This window comes from Canis lupus, chromosome 22, assembly GCF_003254725.2.
Source record: "Canis lupus dingo isolate Sandy chromosome 22, ASM325472v2, whole genome shotgun sequence".
NCBI lineage: Eukaryota > Metazoa > Chordata > Mammalia > Carnivora > Canidae > Canis > Canis lupus.
The window spans coordinates 7749857-7773546 of NC_064264.1; the positions used below are offsets into that span (position 1 = coordinate 7749857).

Here is a 23690-nt window from a genome sequence, read left to right on the forward strand (position 1 = left end):
CCGTTATACTCAAAGTGAAATTTGCAGTTTTTATCATAGTTTGTTGGGCCTTAGATGATCTAGGCCATTATTCTCTTTGCATATTCCTCTGGAGTTATTCTCACTGCAAAGATCATTTCCACCTCAGGACCTTTGCAGTGTTCTCACTGCCTAGAAAGCTCTTTCTTCAGAGATTTACCTGGTCTGCTCCCTCACCTTCTCAGAGAGGCCTTCCCTAACCCATCTAATATGGATTCCTCTCTGCTGTTATTCTTGAACCTCTTACCTTGATTTAGTTTTCTTAAAAACAGTCAACATTTCTACATATTAGGTATTTTACTTAGTCACTTGTTAATTGTCTGTGTCCACTAAAATGTACACTCTTAAGGCCAATGTCTTTGTATGGTCCATGTCTATAGCCCACTCCCCAAAATACTGTCTGTCACGTAGTAGGAACTTAATGAATATTTACTAAATGAATAATAAATACCTAGTATAAATAAATAAATAAATAAATAAATAAATAAATAAATAAATACCTAGTAATACTGCAGAAAATAAAATATAAGTAGGTAAACAGAGGGAAAAAAGAAACATGTTCCCTCTAATCATAGACATACATATATATATATATATATCTGCAAAATCACTTGCAGTTCTTTTGAAACTGAGTTTAATTATTTGTCAGTATGTCATCCTTTGAAAGTATGGTCATTGTTCATAGCTAACTAAGCTTCACAAGCCTGTAATGCCTTTGCTAAAACAAGCCATTCATTCTCAAATTGCTGCAAGACAAGTTGATCTATCCCATATCTGCTTCTATTTCCCAGAAGCCAATGTTTATGCTGCAATGCTTCAGTGAGTTTTCTTTGCATTGTGTCTAGTGGTACAAACCAGTTCACTACACTGCAGCTTTTTAGATATCTACTATCATTCATTCTTCACTTATATTCAGCTCAGCATAGCAGCTACAATGCCTATAGATTAATGTGTAAGCCCTATAGAATTTCAGGATTGGAATCTCATAATTTTATATTTGAGATGACCACACGGTGGTACAAGGGGGTCAGTTTCAAATTTTAGGATGAAATAAACTCTTGGGTAAGCTCCATCAGGGCAGGGACAATGCCTGTTTTGTTCTTCAACTATACCCAGCTTTTACCACAGGGATTAGTATAGAAAATCACTACAAGAATAAATTAATATTAATTAAACAAGGAAGAGAAATTACCTCAAGGTCGGTGTACTTACTACTAAAAAGAATATAGTAATTAGATGTCAAAAGCAGGAATAAGGTTAGAAATAAAAATAAAGTGACCAAGACTAAAACAAATCAATAAATTGGACCAACTGTCCTAGGATATAATAAAGAAAGTAAACTACAAGTGCTGGAAAATCCAAGACATTTTCTAAATTACTATCAAGAATGGCATATGAACAAAAATTAAAAAGAGCCTTCTAACTAAGGCCATCTTTAACTCACAGGAGTAGAAATCTTCTTTGTCGTTTCTGTGATTACTTGTTCTAGAGGTTTCCAGAACTGAAATGCATAGCGACCTAAATAATAACAGGAATAAAAGCAAATATATTTTCTATAATCAAATACAATACCCACAAGGTACAAACCACAATATTTATTGATAGCTTCTTCTATCTATGTTATTTCAACAACTATATCAAAATTTGTCAGGAAGTCCTATTTTTTCAAATTTCTAATTTATTAAATAGAAGAAGCATTTCATTTTAACATCAGTAAAATAGTTACTAAATTTATCAAGTTCTAATTCATTATTATAAAATTAGAAAATGTCAATGTTTATATATCTTACTTTCATAGAATATGCTAGGCAACAAAAAAATAATACCCTAGCACTCTTTCTACCACAAACTATAGATAAAGTCCTTTTGTGTAAGTATATTCACACACCTGGTTATTTGCACTGGTTTTCACAGTGATAATCACTTTGAAATATATAGAAAACAAATACTACTTATGATCTGTAAAACATGGGATAATAGTAATGGCATGACCTCTAAAGTAAGAAAGCAATTATGTAAGAAATATTCACCAAAGTTGTTTACTGTTAATTTCTTACTGAGGATGACTATTCTCCTAAAAACATTTTATTTTATTTTAGTGCTTTCTTAGGTATCCTAATAAACTCCTCTGAATCTTCAATAGCAAAAACAGGTTCCAAATTGTTTTGAGGGTATGGAACAAGAATGAAATATTACCTGGCTAATTTACCTTTTGTACACTAATCAGCATATGTATCTACTAAAAGGAGATACTAGTAGTATCTAGTACTAGTAGTCTTGCTAGAAAGCCCATTATGACACTCTGGACTTTATTCAATTTCCAGCCATAACCTTCTTTACAAATCAAGATTTCCACTGGGAAAGTTCAATTACCTACATCTTTTAGAAAAAGTTATCTGTCTAAACATATTGTTATTCCTGTGCAAAAAAAAACATATGAAAGAGAAAAATAGGATGCTAGAAATGGGAAGTAGTCAATCCAAGTAAAGGATAAAAAATTCTTAAGATCAAGGAGAGCATTAAGTAAAGTAAAATTAAATAAATAAGTGAAAGCCTAACTCATCCAAATCTCTTATCCTAGAGTTGTCAACTTCTATGTGATTCTATCATAGTATAAAGTATAACTTTTAAGTTATCTCAAAATAATTAAAAGCACATACAATTAGGCAGTCTCGATGAAAACAGCAGGCAAAGCCTTTAATAAGTGACATCTGGAGGTTTACTATAACCATAGACCAAAAGACTTAGTTTCAACAAGTTTAAGTGTACTTTTTCCTAAATTCTATTATTCAGTTATATTTGGCTCTGAAAGAGATCTGCCTGCTATTTAATATTCTAGTTAGTAATAAGAACTTGGCAACAGTATGGTATGTACACAATACACATGCCAATTCTTCTCATTTTAGAAAGAAGACTCTGGCAAAAGTACAGCATTTTTCTTTAATTTCAAATAAAAATCTTACATTTGAATTTTAAAATACCTATGCCAATAATAGCTAATACTCTAATAGTTAATACTAAAATTGTTTCATGTTTATGGGCAAATTTGTCAGAATTCCTTTTTGGACATGATAGTCTCCTCATGAAACCTCAATATAGTTACAATGAGACACAAGTTCCTGATGCCACAAAGACCAAGAGAATCTGAACCATTGGTCTTCTAGATTTTTGTTTTTTTAAAGATTTTATTTATTTATTCATGAGAGACAGACAGAGAGAGAGAGAGAGGCAGAGACACAGGCAGAGGGAGAAGCAGGCTTCATGCAGAGAGCCCGACATGGGATTCGATCCCGGGTCTCCAGGATCACATCCTGGGCCGAAGGCAGTGCTAAACTGCTGAGCAACCCGGGCTGCCCTAGATTTTAAAGTGTTTATTGTTAAGGTGCTTTAAAAGATAGTTGTGTGAAATTAAATATCATATAAAACAAAAAAAATTTTTTATGTCCCATTTTTCTACTCGATCTTACTAAGTCCATATAACCACAATAGAATGTAACTTCACTTGAAAAGAAGATCTGAGGGATCCCTGGGTGGCGCAGCAGTTTGGTGCCTGCCTTTGGCCCAGGGCATGATCCTGGAGACCCGGGATCGAATCCCACATCGGGCTCCCGGTGCATGGAGCCTGCTTCTCCCTCTGCCTGTGTCTCTGCCCCCTCTCTCTCTCTCTCTCTCTGTATCTGTCATAAATAAATAAAATATTAAAAAAAAAGAAGATCTGAAACACAAAATTGTGGAACTTGAGACACAAATGCTAAAACAAAAAATGTAAATCTTTATCAACAAGATGCTCTCAGATTAATATCTGACTAGGAAATAACTATGCAATTTAAAACTATATGTTAATGACTAGAAGAGACAGCAATTTTGCTTTAAATTTTTACAGCTATTCTTTGGTGAGTAGTAAAAAAAATTCTCCTGAGTTTAAAAGGAAATTACACCAATGTGTTAAAAATGAAGTAATTAAAAAAAAAAAAATGAAGTAATTAATACATTCTGGGGGAATAACTGCTCATCAGGAAAAGTGACAGTTCAAGAAACATATAATCTGACCTGCAAGAAAAAAAAATCAATATGGAGGGATCCCTGGGTGGCGCAGCGGTTTGGCGCCTGCCTTTGGCCCAGGGCGCGATCCTGGAGACCCGGGATCGAATCCCACGTCGGGCTCCCAGTGCATGGAGCCTGCTTCTCCCTCTGCCTATGTCTCTGCCTCTCTCTCTCTCTCTCTCACTGTGTGCCTATCATAAATAAATAAAATAAAATAAAATAAAATTGAAAAAAAATCAATATGGGAGAATAAGGGAATCCCATATCACTTACACTGCTCTATATTAAAAAAAAAAATTAAAGTATACTATAGCTTAAACTAAAAAAATGCCAGGAAAGTCAACCATTATTGGAGCTAGTTTTCCTAGCTTCTATATTGTTAATTTTCTTCACTACACAGTTTATCTAGGTTTTGCTACACTGACAAATGTTCAGTGACTATAATTGGAGGAAACAATGAGAATGTATGTCTTAACCCAAACCTCAGAATGTGGAGGGTCTCCTCATGAATCACTACAGAAGCTATTTGGAAATATTTCTCCTACAACATTTATTGCTAAGTATCCTTTATTTATCTTACCTGCAAATGCAACAGCTGCAACACCCAGTCCTATAGCTATCAAATTTCTTGCCTATGGAGGAAAAAACAATTATCACTTACAGTCTTACACACCAGCTCTTTTTAAGTAAACCATTTTAATAATGAAAATAATTATGTTAAAAAATTTTTTCCTCAAGCTCTGCTGTGAAGAATAGAACTTCTTTTAACCTTTAGAGTCAGGCAGCCTGGGTGGCTCAGCAGTTCAGCGCTGCCTTCAGCCCAGGGCGTGATCCTGGAGACCTGGGATCGAGTCCCACATCCGACTCCCTGAACAGAGCCTGCTTCTCCCTCTGCCTGTGTCTCTGCCTCTCTCTCTCTGTGTCTCTCATGAATAAATAAACTCTTTAAAAATAATAATAATAATAATAATAATAATAATAATAATCTGTAGTGTCTATGGTATTCGACCTATTGTGTACTATATATTTAGCCAATTTTCAGTGAGCTAAAATTATTTTTGTTTAATTCCCATATATTTGAATTCATTCTATCCAAGAGCTTTTATGTTACCTATTGTAAAATATTTTCTGTATTCTTTTTTTAAAAGACTTTGTGTATTTATTTTTTGGGGGGTGGGGAGCAGGAGAGGGACAAGCAGACTTGGCACTGAGCACAAAGCCAGACATGAGACCCAATCCCATGATCCCGAGATCATGACCCGGGCCAAAACCGAGTCAAATGTTCAACTGACTCGGCCACACAGGTGCCCCTGTAAATTATTCTTAATAATGGGTTAAATATACTTACCTTCTACAAAGGTAAAAAGCACATATTTCCTTTATATTTGCAATGCTCAATGGCATTTGCTGTTTTTAAAAATTTGATAAAACATTAGATCTATGTTTAGTAAAGTCAAACTGCCAAAAATTAGTAAAAATTATGAATAACTTAGAAGTCAATTTATTTCTACCTTTCTAGACCAACGTAAAAAATTTTAAAGAGCCAAGAATTCAGAATCTAAAGTTATGAGCTCATTCTGATAAAAATCTATTTTAAATTAGTTATATATTCCATATTATTCTATGCTCTTCCCCTTTGCTATCTCAGAAAAATATTTAAGTCACAACAGCAAAGGTTTATGTAGTAAAGATCAGTGATCCCTCTCCCCCAAACATCCATTCTCCCTTTTTTTTCTCTAGGATGAGGAGTTGCTATTTTTAGGCAGACATATTTCCAAGGGTCCCTTAGACTATGGCTATGTTAACTAAGTGTTGGTTTATAAAATAATAAGCAGGGTAGTACGCACAACTTGAGAAGTCCTTCGTGGGACAAGAAAAATGTCTTTCTCCTTTTCTATTTCTCCTTCTGCTGGCTGAAACACAGACATTCTACAGCCATCTTGGATAAAGAAGGAAAAACTGTTGGATGAAAGGCGACTATGTCCTAGATGATCATGGAGCTGCCATAGCACCCCTGGACTGCCTTTATTTATATAGGAGACAGAAATGTTTTTGTCTGATTTGGTGAGAAAGGTAAATCCGTAAGATCAAGGAAAGGCCATAAAAATAAAATCTAGTATAATCTCAGGAGGGAACAGAATGGATTCATTTCACATTGGTGCAGAAGTAGTAAGATAGAGGCTGAGACTGGAGAATGATAAAACCAAAGAGCCCTATAGACATCAGTCTTCAAGTTAGTAAGGGAATACAAATCTTAGGAAATCAAAGCCCCAAGTCTTCAAGGGAACACTCTATCATGAGAAACACCAGAAAACAAAGAGCAGTTGTATGAAGGTACTCTTAACTTCAATATCTAGTAGCTTTCTCATAGAAATCTAGAACTCTTCATAGACAAGATGAAGTTTGTCTACAGCTCTCAGTTCTTGTTCTAAGATATACCTTTTCACCAGGCAGTAACACTGGAGCACCTTAGTAAAGGAAGATTCTTTCCCTGGCAGAGGGGAGGAAGCCTAGAGATAGTTATCCAGAGAGGTAAAAAATATCCAGAGAGTTTCCAAAGTTCCTTTCAGGTTGTCTAGACAGGTTGCCCTGAATAGAAAGGAAGGGAGTACTGATTTTAAAGAAGATATTCTGTTGAGGTATAATTTTGCCATTTTCTAGAGCCTCTCTGAGGCTATATAGTTTGAAATTTCCAGTCTTATTTTCCACTGGTTCACTCTAATGAACCTCAGTCCAAACAAACTACTCAAATGTTTCATGTGTGAATTTCTTCTCCTTCCTTATAACCTTATGTATTCTTTCATCTGACTAGAAATATTTATCTTTGTCTACCCAGATATAATTTGTTAACACTTCAACCTAAATCTACCATAGAATGGAAGAAATCATTTGCAACACAAAACAATGAGCACATATCCAAAGACATAAATAGGATTCCTCCACATTAATAATAAGTAATTAATAATCTTGGTATCCAAGCTTGACTATAAAGTCAAACACTGGAAAATGCTTTACTTACATTAAAGAAGATACAGATCAGTTCCAGTTGTATGCATCAGTTGGCTAGTGGGTGCCCCCAGCAGCTAAATGACTAACAGAAATGGGCCTATAGGCACCCACCCCTCTGGTGGTATAATAGAAGGACCTTACCCCTCTCTACCCTACATTGTCCCTGGAGTCTGAAACACTGAAAGCTGAGGGCATACGAAAGCCATTGACTATGCTTAAGCAGAACAAAGAAACACTCAGTAAGCCTGGCACCAGGAAAGATAACACCACAAAGGTGGTAAACCCAGCACAGGCTATGTTAGCTCCTCATCTCTTAGTGGGGAAGTATTCCGAGCATAAGGCTGACTTTTATTTGGCCAAGTGGGATTGAAATACTGTGCACAAGAGACAGTCCTTCCCAACAGGAAGCATTAGCAGAAAAGCAAAAGGTAGAAGGATATAGAAGTAATGGTACAATTTACTCTCACCCTATTTCCTCTTTGGCCACAGCTCCTATTAAAGGGCTCCTCTTCCATGCCTACAATTGTCATTGGGTTCTGGAACATAATTCTGATCCTCTTGTCCCTTTCCTTGGGTGGATGTTTCCAACCACTGCCAGGCCCTGGGTAATTCATCATTCATTTTTGGTTACCTTAAACCATGCCCACCTCTGCAAATAATCCCTTCAAATAATCTTCAAAAAAAAAAATCATTACTACCAGGACCCTCACTAATACAAACATTACTGTACACCAGTCACTATACTATGCACAAGGCAAAGGCCTATATGAAATGAATCCTATGTAGGACATTGAACATGATGGGCCTCTAATGTTTACATTAATCTCCCAAAGACCTTTATTTTTATCCTTATTACAACATTTATTACACTAATTTATAGTTAAATGTTTTATCTCCTTTACCTTTTCTAGATAGCAAGTGTCTTTCAAATATCTGATGAAATCTATGGATCACTCCTTAAGCCATAAATATATGCACACAGCAAAATTTGTATATATAGGGCAGTCCCAGTGGCTCAGCGGTTTAGCGCCGCCTTAAGCCAGGGCCTGATCCTGGAGACTCAGGATAGAGTCCCACATCAGGCTCCTTGCATGGAGCCTGCTTCTCCCTCTGCCTGTGTCTCTGCTGCTCTCTCTCTCTCTCTCTGTCTCTCATTAATAAATAAATAAAATCTTTAAAAAAAATGTATATATAATTTGAAGGGATCCAAGGGCTTCTCTGAAGCCATTCAGTTTATAAGCTCCAACATGAGAATACCTGTAAGAAATATATAAATAAAGCTCACTAAAATCAAAAAAGGTATATCATTTATCTTTGAGCTCCTACAGCACATCAGAAACCTGCTATATATATTTCATTTTTCATTTATTTAACAAGAAAAATAATAGTATAACAAAATAATAATATAAGAAAAATGTTGATGTTGGAGTTAACATCTCTTTCTAAAGACTAGCTTTACAGAAAGATAAACATGAAAGGCCTTGCAACCTTTAAAAACAACAACAAAACCAAACCCAAATTAGGTAGATCACTGGAGCAAATAAAAATATTCAATATATGACCAAAAACTGTGCAATCAAATCTTATTTATCCACAGTGAATGGACAAAGTATACCACAGCTCATCAAAAACTCATTTTCCTTATTGGAATTAAAATTCCTTATTGGAAGGGAGGTATATCTGATTTACCTCTGTAATGGTATTTGTAATTAATGTGATATTAAAATATAATTATGGATCCCTGGGTGGCGCAGCGGTTTGGTGCCTGCCTTTTGCCCAGGGCGAGATCCTGGAGACCCGGGATCGAATCCCACGTCGGGCTCCCCGTGCATGGAGCCTGCTTCTCCCTCTGCCTGTGTCTCTGCCTCTCTCTCTCTCACTGTGTGCCTATCATAAATAAATAAAAATTTAAAAAAAAATAAAAATAAAAAAAAATAAAATATAATTATTTGGAAGTTGAACTCAACTTGAGATTTTCAAAAAATACCATATATCTTACATAATCAGATTTTACACCCTGAAATAACAAAAATCTTTCTTATAGTTTTCAATGGAAATACTAAAACTATTAGATGCTTTTAAGCAATTAAAACTGTAACCTTAATTGGTCCAGAATAAAAATATGATCAATTTCCCAGAAAAACTATTTATCTATACGTAACAGTTTTCCATTCATTACAAAATCATTGGTATTTTTTTCAGACACAAACTGAGAGAACTCTAAAACAATAAATTCCCCCAGTCCTCCACATATGTGAATGACCCTCACAGGGAAAAGAAACGATCTAATTGCAAATATAGAAAACAGGAAGTACAGGAGAGCGAATCTAAAATCTCAGCAAGCAGTTCACACACAACTCTTAACCACGCCTTTATTTGACTTTAATTTTTAAAAGTAAAATAACATGTAAAACATTCTAAGGCTTTTAAATTGCCCATGGTTCATTTGGCATAACTGTGTAAATATCAGAGAATTCCATCAACATCTCTAATTTACCACTGTTGAAAAAAATTTCACATATGCTTTATTATTATGCTATTTCACATTTACTTAAACTTCAGGATTATATCCTCAGGCTAACAGGATCTAATTTATTTCTTTAATATATACAACATCATATCTGATCCAGTGTCAAGCGCATGGTATACTTCAATTTTTATTCTGAATGTTTTTTAAATAACAATTCTTTAAAACTAAATTGCCAGTAACTGACAAAAACGAGACTGAAAAGACAATTTAAAAGCAAAATGGTGAATCAAGCATAGTGTCAGTACCACAGGACAGTCATTTTCTAATAACGAGGCATTAACCAGGTTAAATGTCTAAAACTGCTTATGCGACTGAGATTGACACCATAGTACATCTGTGGGTTTACACAAACTAAAAGAAAGGTGTGTATATACCAGTACTCTGGCCCAGTCAAAACTGCCACAGGTGTCATACATACATTGGAGAGAAGAGATGGTAAATGTGAATGCCATATAAGGGTTCTTGTTGCTGGTTTTAAAAATATCCACAATACTGCCTTGGGCAAGTTTTCGTTTTAAACATTTTTTTTGAAGACTCAGATATATATGGGTTTGGAAAGTAGCTAGCATTATCTAGGCCGGCAGAGATCTAAATACATTCTCAGATACATTATTCTTTTCTTTTTTTTTTTTTTTTTCATTATTCTTTTCTGTATAAAATTAAGCTAGCACAGTTGTTGTTGTTTTTAAGATTTTATTTATTTATTCATGAGAGACACACAGAGAGAGGCCGAGACACAGGCAGAGGGAGAAGCAGGCTCCCTGCAGGGAGCCCCATGTGGGACTCAATCCTAGGACTCCAGGATCACGTCCTGGGCCGAAGGCAGCACTAAACCGCTGAGCTACCCGGGCTACCCAAGCTAGCACATACTTATAGAAGCTGATCTTTCTATAAAAACATGCACATATAAGAACAACAAATACCATGATTTTACTCATATGTGGAATTTAAGAAACAAAACAAATGAACATACAGGGAAAAAAGAGAGAGAGAGGCAAACCAAGAAACAGACTTTTAACTACAGAGAACAAACTCATGGTTACTGGAGGGGTGGCAGGGAGGGATGGGTAAAATAGGTGATGGGGATTAAGGAGCGCACTTGTGATCAACACCAGGTGTTGTATGTTAAATGATGGAGCACTAAATTCTACACCTGAAACTATTATTACATTATATGTTAACTAACTAGAATTTAAATAAAAACTTGGGGAAAAATGTGCACGTATATACCTAAGAACTAAATCAGTTACACATCAGTTAAAAATTTCACCAACTAATTGTTTTACAACTGGTCTATCCTGGTGTTTGGGAACGGTGGTCTATATAAGAGAAACAGAAAATATTCTATTTACTCCAAATTTGGAAATTCAGTTTTTAACAATTTCATTATGGTCACCATGAAAAACAAAAACAATATGTTTACACATAACAAAATTATGTGATATTGGCCAATGTTATTTAGTTCTTAAAAATTCATGACAACTCTAGGTTTTATCTGTGAAAATGCCAAAAAGCATAGTTCTCACTGTATTACCTATGACTATACACAAAGCATGAATATTTTAGATACTAAAATGTTCAGGCATCTGCATAATAGAACTGCAGAAACCAATGAATGATAAAATCTCAACCAAATCATTGATTAGTTTCAAATTGGTTGGAGAGTTACCATAGAGATCCTTATTCCTAAGTTTGGCTAAAGAAAAGTCTAATGTCCACACTAAATGCCATTGGAAGAAAATTATGGCTTCTGATGTCGGCTAGTCTTTAAATCTGCTTAATATCATCCTCCTTCTCATCCTCATACCATTCCCCATTCCTCTTTGCCTTTGGTATTCTAAATTTGTACTTTTTTAAAATAAGACTTCATGTTTTTCATCCATGAAGCAAGCATGAACTCCCTCAACCTTCCACCTTGATTATCCACACATTCCACCCCTGAATGTATGGATAATCAACCCATGGGCTTCAAAGTTAATTGGACTCAAAATCCAAATCAACATTTACCAGTTCTGTTACCCTAAGCTGATTTGTCTGGGCCCATTTCTTCATCTATAAAATGGAAATGTGGATACCTACATCATTAGGATGCTCAAAATGATTTATGAGGCAAGGTTATGAAAAATGATCAGCACACTGTTTAAACATGGTAGATCTCTGCTAGTCCTTCTTTACTCCCACGTCTTTACTTTTATTCTTTTCTATTCCTCTCTGCTCAGTCCTCCTGGAAAATTCCTACTTACTCCTCAACAAATAGCTTCAAAGTCATCCCAGTGAAGCTTCCCCCTCTCCCCCCATTCATCTCCTCAACCAAGCAAACCTCTTTAGTGTCCCCACAGGATTTAACAGATTACAATACATGGTACATTATTTAATAATGGTTTTACCTATCAATTTCAAATTCCTTCTAAAATATGAGCTTTCTGGAAGATGGGACTGTTTATCTCTTTGGAGTTTCAAAATCTAACAAAGTACCCAGTACATAGCAGGTTTTCAAAAATTTGTATAATGAGATTAAAAGAACCTTTAAGAAGCTTCCCCACTATCCAGATACCTTTTAGAGTTTAGATGATTTGTGTACTATATTCCATCTGCTAGTGAATGGAATTAAATTTGAAATGGGAAAATATAATGAACAGTGGTCATCAAATTTAACTAAGAAACTAACACACAATCATGTCTCTTAACATCCTAGACCAGGTAAACATATCCAAAAGTCTCACAGATGACCAAGAAAATGAAATAAAGAGTAATGTGCCAGGTAAATTACAATACAAAAATGAAGATAATTCACAGGTCCACATAGGAAAACATGAAGACAAAACTGAGTTGTTTTAAAAAGAAAAATAAAGAAACTTCCAATAAAAGAGTTAGGTACTTTTCAAGTAGCTATTTGGAGGCTATCTCTCATCTTTAACTGGTTGACTGATTTCAATAAATACTCAGTGAGCACCTACTATATTATATGCCAGTCACAATTCTTAGTTCTGATGATTTATCAGACAAAATCCTTATCCTTCTGAAGCTACATTTTAGCACAAGAAACAGACATTAAGCAATATAAATCAGGAAAATATATAATAGAATGTTATGTGCTGTGGAAAATATTAAGCAGGTAGAGAAGTGGGTGTGTATTTGTATATCAAGAGTGATAAATTTAGATACAGTAAGCAGGGAAAGCTTCACTGAAAAGGTGACTTTTGGAGGAAAAAAAAAAACCTGAAGAAAGTGGAGAATCTATGCCAATATTTAAGGGAAGATCACCAGGCAGGCAGAATAAGTATGAAGGTCTCAAGGCAGAGGTATGCCTGGGGTGTTTAAGGAATATCCAGAAGGCCAGTGTGCACAGAGGAGAAAGTGAGAGAGGAAGAAAGGAATATGGAATGAGGTCAGAGGGTAACACGGACAGCAGATCATGTCTACTTGGCCTTTGGGGTCAACATAAGGACTTTAGTTTTGGGTGATATGAGACATGATGGTTTTAAGAAGAGGCCTAACATTATCTTATTCAGAATTCTAAAATGATCACTAGTTGTCATGTTAAGAAAAGACCTGTCAAAGCCAGAGGCATGGAGAGGACTTTGGAGTGTATTAAAATAACCCAAGAAATAATGGTAGCTTGGACCAAAGGGATTAGTGATCGAGATAGGGAAAAGTGGTCAGCTTCTAGATATACTCTGAAGATAAAGGCATTAAGATTTGTTGAGAGATTGGATGTGAAGTATGAGAGAAAAAGAAGAAACAGTGTCCACTGACAGATGAATGGATAAAGAAAATGTGTATATATACAATGGGATATTATTCACCCATAAAAAAGAAGGAAATTCTGGCATTTGTGACAATATGGATGAATCTGGAGCACGTTATACAAAGTGAAGTAACCCAGACACAGCAAGACAAATACTGTATGATCTCACAATTATGTAGAATCTAAAAAAGTTGAACTCATTGAAGCAGAGAGTAGAATGGTGGTTGCCCGGGGCTGAGGGTAGGAGAAACGGGGTGATGTTGATCAAACTTTCAGTTATAGGATGATTAAGTTTCATATTTGAATTTGCTAAGAGTAGGTCGTAAGTGTTCTCACCACACACACACACACACACACACACACAGAGTGAAGTGATGGATGTGTTAATTAGTCTGATGTGGTAATCATTTCACAATATGTGTGTGTGTGTGTGTGTGTGTGTGTGTGTGTGTGTGTGTATCTCCACCCTGTATACCTTAAATGCAATTTTTGTTTGTCAATTATAATTCAAACAGATGTCAAGGTCATTGCCTTAAAAAACTGATAGAACAGAGTTGCCTTTTGCTGAAAGCAAAGTCTGTGAGACAACTGGGGTCAGAGGAAAAGGAGGTCATAAGTTCTCATCTAAGAATGAAGATGAGACTGGTTTTTCACCTGGACTGGTTTTTCTAAAAACATGCCATGATGAAAATGATAAAGCCCAAGCAAAGCAGTATGTGAATCTGTAACACTCAGGGAGAAAAAAGGTCTCATTTAAGAATGAAAAAGAAGAATGGGCAGGTTGTCTCAAAAAAATTCTTTCTTTGTTATCTTGCAGTGACTCAATTCTCAAGGGTTAATCACAAGCAAATCACTTTTTGCTGAACTCAGTGTTTTATGTTGTCTTATTATTTGGTTCAATTTCTACAAAGAAAGCTCTTTGAATTTAAACAACCTAAGTGGAAAAAGAAAAAAGAAGAAACAAGAAAGACTTGGCAAATCAGCAGAATTTGGGAAAGAAAGGTATTGCACAAACAGATCAAAAGAAAGAGGGGAAGAGAATTTATTCAAGAAAAAGTGTCAGACATGATAAAATGACATTAGGAAGATAATTTTTACAATTACCCTTCCCTAAAATCTTCAAGCTGGCAAGAATTTCACAGATTTTTATATCTAAATTGGACCAAAACACATTAATCTACTTGGCCTTTACTAAGTAGAATAAAAATCCAATGCCAAAAACAAATACATTTGAAACTCTCTCAAAACACTAATTCCCCTGAAAACTTTAAGTAAAAAGGAAAAACAAAGCTAACTACATCTGTATTTGCTCCACTTTAAAGTCACTTCATTTATTTTTAACTGCAGGCAAGCATTCATCTCTACAGTAAGCCTAAAGAGTAAATAAAAGGGCAAAACCAAAACAAAGCAAAATAATAAAACCAAAAGCCAAACATAGTAAGAAACAAAACTCCCAGGCTTGGTCTAATCGAATATTTCTCTACTTTCTAATGTAATTAACAAAAATTCCTCAAATTTATGGGGTGCCCAGGTGGCTCAGTCAGTTAAGGGTCTACCTTCAGCTGAGGTCATGAATCAAGGGTCCTGGGACAGAGCCCCAAGTCAGGCTCTCTGCTTCTCCTGCTTCTCTCTCTCCCTCTGCCTGTTTTCCCCCTGCTTAAGCTTGCTCTGTCAAATAAATAAAATCTTAAAAAACAAAATTTCCCCAAACGTACATCCTTGCTATACATAGTGATTTATGTATTTATGTTATTATTGAGGAATAAATAATCTTTTAAGTACTGTTTTGCATTTCTTCAGTGACCCACTGATGTAAATCTTGTCTCTGCTTTCTCCTAATAAAATAAGCAGGCTTTCTTTGTTTACATTAAATGTAGCTAGTCAAAGTCCTGCCCCAATATCAATGTAGCCCTGGATGCCTCAGAGAGCACAAAGAGCTCCCAGGATCATCATAAGTTTGCCAAACCAGGCCGTACATTTGGTTGCAAATCCCTAAATCCAAAGATACTGTGATGGTTCGTTTTCTATGTCCATTTGGTTAGGTCAATGAAACATTGATCTAGGTGTTGCTGTGTGGATATTTTGTACATGTGGTTAGTGTCTACCATCAGTTGCCTTTAAAGGAGTTTGTCTTTGATAATATTGGTGGGCCTCATACAATCAGTTGAAAGGCACTAAGAAGAAAACTGAGGTTTCCTTGAAGTAGAAATTCTGCCAAGAACAAACTACTGTCTGAAAGTTTCCAGCCTGCAGGCTACAACTTTCTTAAAAGATGTTATTTATTTGAGAAAGAGAAAAAGAGTGAGCAGGAGTGGGGGGGGGGGGGGGTCAGGGAAGGGGGGGTCATATAGTGGTCAGAGGGAGAGGGAAAAGAAGGGCAGAGAGTCTAACCAGGGCTCAGTCCCAGGACCCTGAGATCATGACGAGTCAAAAGCAGACCCTTTACCAACTGAGCCACCCAGGTACCCCGGCCAAAAATTTCAGACTTGCCGGTCCACACAATTATGTAAACCAAATCATCAAAATAAATAATATATACTACTTGGTTCTGTTTTCTGAAAAATCCTGATATAGATTTCTGCTGTGTTTCAGCTTTTAGAATATCCCCTTGATTCATTCATTATTCACTAATTGAGCATCTGAACACTTACTGTGGGTGTCCACCACAGACTAGGAGTACTAGGGGTAAAGAAAGAGATCAGTAAGATGACCTCACAAAGGTTACAAATGGATAGAAAAATCTTAAAACATGTATGTCTCCAAATTTTACTAGCTTGCTTTAGTTATTTTATTTATCTATAAATGTATCTAATTCCTTTGAGAACTTAACTAGGTTTTTAACTAGAAATATTTCTTGGGATAATAAAAATATGCTAAAGCTATTTGTCAATGATTCTCAAAAGTTGATACATAGGACATTTCATTGTTAGGCTCAGATTTTTTTTTTTAATTTTTATTTATTTATGATAGTCACACAGAGAGAGAGAGAGAGAGAGAGAGAGAGAGAGAGAGAGAGGGAGAGACACAGGCAGAGGGAGAAGCAGGCTCCATGCACCGGGAGCCCGACGTGGGATTCGATCCCGGGTCTCCAGGATCGCGCCCTGGGCCAAAGGCAGGCGCCAAACCGCTGCGCCACCCAGGGATCCCTAGGCTCAGATTTTAAACCAGATTACGGACCACAGGTTATTTGCAAAGGCACATGGTTGTAAACACCATCCCATTTCTCATGTTGCTATATAAATGTGCAAGAACACTATGGTTAAGATCCACTGCTTTGGGATGCCTGGCTGGCTCAGCGGTTGAGCGTCTGCCTTTGGCCCAGGACATAATCCTGGAATCCCAGGATCGAGTCCCACATCAGGCTCCCTGCATGGAGATTGCTTCTCCCTCTGCCTCTCTCTCTCTCTCTCTCTCTCTCTCTGTGTCTCTTATGAATAAATAAATAAAATCTTTAAAAAAAAAAAAAGATCCACTGCTTTATACAATTACACGGAGATAACCAGTGTGCTGAGAATACCCTAGTGCACAGACTTTACTAATGTTAACATGGTTCGTCAATTTTGGAACAAGGATGTACTAACTTAAAACTCTAAGTATATAAAATTATAATAATATAGTAATTGGAATTACTTAAAAATTTGTAAAAACTTTTAACACTAGGTTTTAACTTGAAAGGGGAAGACTTCATTTTTCTATCTTTATTACAATTTAGTAATGTAGTAGGGAGCAGCAGAATTGAGAGGCCTAAAGATGACGTTAGCAGATTATTTGACCAGGTACCACCAATAAGACTACTCTACACATTTTTCCTGGGAGCTGGTTCCAACCCTATACCCGGACCATGGCACTTTTTCTCAAAATAAGCTCTCCCTCTTCTGAAGCTGCTGGCTATGAGGAAGGGAGCAGGGGTATCTGAGTCATACCCCTACTGCCCTCACTCACTCTATTAGTCCCTGCCCTTCTGTTTCACCATCTTCCACAAAAAGATAGTATGTTCAATCCCTATCCCTAACACCGAAGCTGTTTGATATATGGCTTTGTGGCTACTAAACAGGGAAAGAAGAAAAATGGAACTACTCTAGACAGGCAGCAAGATTAAGTAAAACTCCCAAATATGAAAGGAATCAATGACATTAGAATCTCCCCTATTCCAGTATCACCACCTCTCTACCTCCCAGTTTATTTCTCTGTTATGATCCCAGACTACAACTTCATAATTTATCTCCCTTACTAAACTGTGAGCTTCTACAGAGCAAGAAGTAGGCTTTATTCATCAATGTAGTCTCAAAATATACTATGGGCTAAATAAAAGTGAATGGTTAATTGACAGGATGGATGCATATGGGGTAGATGGTTAGATAGACGACCAGCTGAGTATTATGTTTCTGGGCAATAGATGACTTCTCAGAAGAACCCAGATAAAGCTGAAGGACAGAGTTAAGGTTCAGCCAGAGGGGAAAATGGGAAGGTATAGGGACAAAACAAAGGTTAGAAGATGAGAAACCTGAATTCTGATTAAGGTTTTGCTCTTCCATCATTGTGACCTTAGGTTATCCCAAACGAATATGTATGTGTGTTGGGGGGCAGGAATCATCTATAGACTATGTTAAATATTTATAAAATGTTAGATACAGATTAGACCAGTTACCTGTGGAATATTTTAAACAGATTCAACCAGACAACTTATGAAATATAAAGTCAACTTCCATCTATTTTAACAATATGGAATCATCTCAATATTAAGCAGACAGGCCAGAAGCAGGCAAGATCTGCAAAGCAAAATTCTAATCAGAAAATTAATTCGGGGCAGCCTGGGTGGCTCAGCAGTTTAGCACCACCTTCAGCCCAGGGTGTGATCCTGGAGACCCAGGATCTAGTCCCATGTTGGGTTCCCCACAGGGAGCCTGCTTCTCCCTCTGCCTGTGTCTCTGCCTCTCTCTGTCTCTGTGTCTCTCATGAATAAATAAATAAAATCTTAAAAAAAATTAATTCAGAATGATACTGAAAAACAACTATGACGTTTGGAAAATACTTGTTAGGAAGAACTAGTGTAGCATCCTTGCTCTGTGTTTCTCAATGCTAAACATCTCAGATCTGTAAATGTAACTTCTGAGACTTGTTATTTGGTCTGAAGCTTCAGATATACCTGCTCTCAAAAGCTGGGTCTTTTTAGGTACTTCAAAATCTAAGAGTTAGTTTCTTTAACTTTCGTCACTGCCCTAAATTTATCTCTTAAGTTTAAGGAATATCCTTTAGTTGTGTTTTCCAGAATTTGGAAGAAAGGAACTTGTTCAGCCAATGGATATCCTTTACCACTTTATTATTGTACTTTTATTTTTTTTAAAGATTTTATTTATTTATGCATTAGAGACACACACAGAGAGAGGCAGAGATATAGGCAGAGGGAGAAGCAGGCTTCATGCAGGTAGCCTGATGTGGGACACGATCCCTGGACTCCAGAACCACGCCCTGGGCTGAAGGCAGGCGCCAAACTACTGAGCCACCCAGGGATCCCCCTATTATTGTACTTTTATTAAATTATCCCTTTGTCCAATGACTTTCTGAATTAAGAGTTCTAAACTATCTCTGAATTAAGTTCCAAATTATTTCAGCCATTCTTCAAATGAGCTTTCCCCTCCCCTCACTTCCACATTCAATACATACTTCTACCTTCAATACATTGGTCTCTTACTAAAAATTTCTATTGACTGTTTTATTTTATTTTTTTTAAGATTTTATTTATTTTTTTTATTTTATTTATTTTTTATTTTTATTTATTTATTTTTTTATTTATGATAGTCACAGAGAGAGAAAGAGAGGCAGAGACACAGGCAGAGAGAAGCAGGTTCCATGCACCGGGAGCCCGACGTGGGAATCGATCCTGGGTCTCCAGGATCGCGCCCTAGGCCAAAGGCAGGCGCCAAACCGCTGCGCCACCCAGGGATCCCAAGATTTTATTTATTTATTCATGAGAGACACAGAGAGAGAGAGAGGGGCAGAGACACAGGCAGGGGGAGAAGCAGGCTCCATGCAGGGAGCCTGAAGTGGGACTCGATCCCAGGTCTCCAGGATCACACCCTGGGCTGCAGGCGGCGCTAAACCGCTGCGCCACCGGGGCTGCCCTCTATTGACTGTTTTAAAAGATGCACACAGAAGTACACACAGTATTCTAGATACAGAGACCCTATACTTTTATACAAAAAGATATATTTGTTTTCCTTTCAAAGCTTCCATAGGGTACTCAATATTTTGTTGGCATTTCTGACTGCAATACAGTAAGTCAAAGTCACAATCATAGAGGTGGAAGAAATGATAGAAAACATCTAGTATAGAAAACTCCACAATTTACAGAGGAAGACACTGAAGTCCTGAAAAGTGACATGCCTTGTCCAAGTTGTAACAGGGATTATCAGTGTCTGCACTAAAACTAAAATAAGAGGTATTCGAATTCCAGACTGGACCCTATGTCTTCAAGCAACAATTTAAAATTATGCCCATACTCTTTAAATTTTTTTTAAATGTTTATTTATTTATGATAGTCACAGAGAGAGAAAGAGAGAGAGGCAGAGACACAGGCAGAGGGAGAAGCAGGCTCCATGCACCGGAAGCCCGATGTGGGATTCGATCCCGGGTCTCCAGTATCGCGCCCTGGGCCAAAGGCAGGCGCCAAACCCCTGCGCCACCCAGGGATCCCCATACTCTTTAAATTATAAAAATCTGTAAATCTTTCCAGCTCATATTCAATGAAACATCCTATCTGACTTTAAAGATTTACTTATTTATTTATTCATGAGAGACACAGAGAGAGAGAGAGAGGCAGAGACACAAGCAGAGAGGGAAGCAGGCTCCATGCAGGGAGCCCAATGCAGGACTCCATCCCGGAACCCTGAGATCATGCCCGGAGCCGAAGGCAGATGCTCAGTCACTGAGACACCCAGGCATCCCAACATCCTATCTGACTTTAACACCCATTCACAAAAACCTTATCATGTCTTATCCTATTTATTAAATTACCTAGAGAACATAATGTCATTTAATTATCTAATGCCAAACTAGATCCTAGCACCAGTCCTTGATGCTCTTGCTCCTTATAATTCCCTACTTCTCATAAAATTTTATCTTCCCTCACCCACCCTCAAGAAGTTATATTTTCAAGACTCTATATTTAATATAAAAAAATCATTCAGTTTGTTAAGTATGGAAGTAGATAAAATTGACTACTTTAATAAGAATAATGGAATTACTCATATTTCCTTCAACTTTTCTTCTGGATAGGGACATGTGGCAATCTGTCATTTTTCCAGTAAAAGGGTCATTACTAAGGCGAGGCATACATTTTAGCCAACAACTCCAAGTCTTACAAGTTGTTGAGGGAGTGATTCAGTGAACAATCTCATGAACTGGTGCTGGGAATTCAAATTGGGACAATCTGTCTTGAGTAATTTCATCATTGGAATCAGCAGCCTTAAATACATTCCAAGTTATCAGGCTCAGTAAGCACAACTTAAAAAAATTATCCTAAGAAAATAATCTGAGAGGTGCATAAAAACTTATATATGAGGAATATTCATCACAGCAGTATTCATAATATAAAAACTGGAAACAATTTGAATACCCAACAAAGGGGTATAATTAAATAAATTAGGGCATATCTGAAATAGGCACTGACAAGTAATATACTGAGGAATGTTTATAGACAATATAATAAATGATTATAGGGATGCCTGAGTGGCTCAGAGGTTGAGCGTCTGCCTTTGACTCAGGGTGTGATCCTGGGGTCCCGGGATCGAGTCCCACGTTGGGCTCCCTGCATGGAGCCTGCTTCTCCCTCTGCCTGTGTTTCTGCCTCTCTCTCTGTGTCTCTCATGAATAATAAATATTAAAAAAAAAAGATTATAATCAGAATGTGCAGCATATACACAAAGGAAAAAGAAAACAGAATGAGATGAGCCAAAATTTAACAGTAGTTATATATTCTTTTCTTTTAAAGATTTTATTTATTCATGAAAGACACAGAGAGAGGCAGAGACAGACAGAGAGAGAAGCAGGCTCCTCACAGAGAGCCCAATGTGGGACTCTATCCCGGGATCCCAGGATCAAGCCCTGAGCAGAAGGCAGATGCTCAACCGCTGAGCTACCCAGGCGTCCCTAGTAGTTAGTTACATATTCTTAGTGCCTACATTTTATCATTTAGACAAAGTCCTAGAATCGCAGAGTTTTTAGGTTTTATTTAAAATTAATAACATAAATTAACATAAAATGTATTATTAGTTTCAGAGGTAGAGTTTCATGATTCATCGGTCATCTATAACACCCAGTGCTCATTACATAACATGCCCTCCTTAATGTTCTCACCCAGTTACCCCACCGCCCCACCCCTCTCCTCAATCACAGATTGTGAAATCAAAGCAATATGGCTTGAATTCTGGCTAGATCTCTACTTGTCAGCACATGACCTCTGACAAATTACTTAGCCTCTATCCTACTGTTTCTCTTTCATCTGCAAAATGAGGATAATAATTACATGTCAATATGAACTTTTATACATTAGAACATTCATATACATCACTTAGTATTTTAGATAGGATAAACATTCAATAAATGATAGCTTCTACAATTACTTTATCATATTATTACACAGTTGTTTCTTTCAAAGTCAGAGAAAAAAACAAAGGTTATTAAGAAAGAAAACACTTGCGAAGATCCCACTTGGTCAGAAGAGTTTCATAACTTAATCTCTTAAGTTAGAAACCCTCTGACCTATTTACTCTCAAATAAACTTTAAAAACAAATTCCTCCTGGCATTCTTTGATAAAAACAAATGCACTGATCTTTGGCATCTCCCTTTTTATTGCTACACTTAATTTTGCACGCTGATCATAAAAATGATGTTGCCACATCTCTAGCTAGCCTCTTCTCTATCATGTACTCCTACAAGCTTTTATTACATTGACTTTAGAGTCCCTGGCAAGTACTCCCTAAACTCTTTTGGCTTGCATCTGATGTATACCTTACCTGCAACACTGTAGCTTTGCTTATTCTTCTTGCTTGGGAAATCATGCCATTTTTTGAAAACTACTTTTACTCCCTTACAATAACCTATTTTACTTTAGGCAACAATTTCTTAGAGTGGTAATGCTTACAGCTTAAATTTCATTACACAGTATTCTTTTCTGCCTTTCTGAGTTAAGGTGAAATAAAATTAACTCTGCTTCAAGGTTTAAGAATTTTTAAACATTATCTTGAAGCATCTGAAGACTCCGAAAATTACCACAAATATCAGGACTATAAATCATTTCTTGGAATTGGATTTCGTCAATTTCTGATATCTAAAATGATAGAGCAGCAATATCATTCAGCAAAAAAGTCAAGGACTTTTCAAGTCAAAATTGGTTTTGTATCCTAGTCCTGCCACTTCTTAGCTATATGACCTTGAGACCACTTTGGTCCTCAGTTTCCTTACATGTAAAATGGTGAAAAGTAACATCAAATTTCTCAGAGTTATTATAAGAAATGGGAAAATGTAATCACAATGTCTGGTAATGAGAAGACATTGACTAAGGGTTAGTTTACCTCCTCAATCATTTGCATGAACATGAACTCAGTACATTCAAGCATATCGTTCTTTTTATCTTATTTTTATATATTCAACAAATAAAAATAGAAAATATTACTAATATTATGGAAGCAGGAAACAGGTCATTTTATAAAACAACATATTTGAAAAGATTAAGGAGCAGTGTTTTGGGGCAAACAAATTTGGAAGAAACTTGTACTGGCCAAAAGTGAATTTATAGTACCAAGACCTACAGTAATACTCTACAAAATCTGAGTCAAAAACCCCTAGGATAGGGATGCCTGGGTGGCTCTGTGGTTGAGCATCTGCCTTTGGCTCAGGGTGTGTCCTGAGGTCACGGGATGGAGTCCACATCAGGCTCCCTGCATGGAGCCTGCTTCTCCCTCTGCCTTTGTATCTGCCTCTCTCCGTGTTTCTCATGAATAAATAAAATCTTTAAGATGAAACAAAACAAAAAAACATAATATACTTAGATATATTATTAAGTACTACAGGGTAACAGAGTCCTTGGTGAGTAAAACTTTAACATCATTGCAGCTAGGCAGTATTTGAGAGAAACAGTGCTGTTTATAGTACCATCTGTAACTGATTTCATGGCTGTTTTCTTTTTTTTTTTTCCTTTTTTTTTTTTTCATGGCTGTTTTAGTTCTTATCCCTTAAGTTCTATATACCTGCTACACAAAACTATTTTTTCAGTTTGGTGGTGGTGATGGTTGTTAAATTCTAGGTATGCCAAAAGGAAGTGAAATCATTCCTCGGAAGAT

General features: G+C 36.6%; 1 protein-coding gene across 6 annotated transcripts in view; it reads right to left on the minus strand.

Annotated features, from left to right (window-relative positions):
- The window catches only part of DNAJC15 (DnaJ heat shock protein family (Hsp40) member C15), a 76570-nt gene that overhangs the window by 41445 nt on the left and 11435 nt on the right, over positions 1-23690 (minus strand). For 5 of the 6 annotated variants that reach the window (XR_007404834.1, XR_003147907.3, XR_007404835.1 and 2 more), the window contains exons 2-3: positions 4643-4694; positions 1463-1536 (exon numbers count right to left, since the gene is read on the minus strand). Coding sequence is in view for 2 of the 6 variants with exons in the window: in XM_025478194.3 (XP_025333979.1) it covers positions 1463-1536; positions 4643-4694 (126 nt within the window). In the remaining 4 variants the exon portion in view is untranslated. Of the gene's footprint in view, positions 1-1462; positions 1537-4642; positions 4695-8840; positions 8959-23690 lie in introns of all 6 variants that reach the window. The other variant, XR_007404836.1, reaches the window with a different exon arrangement.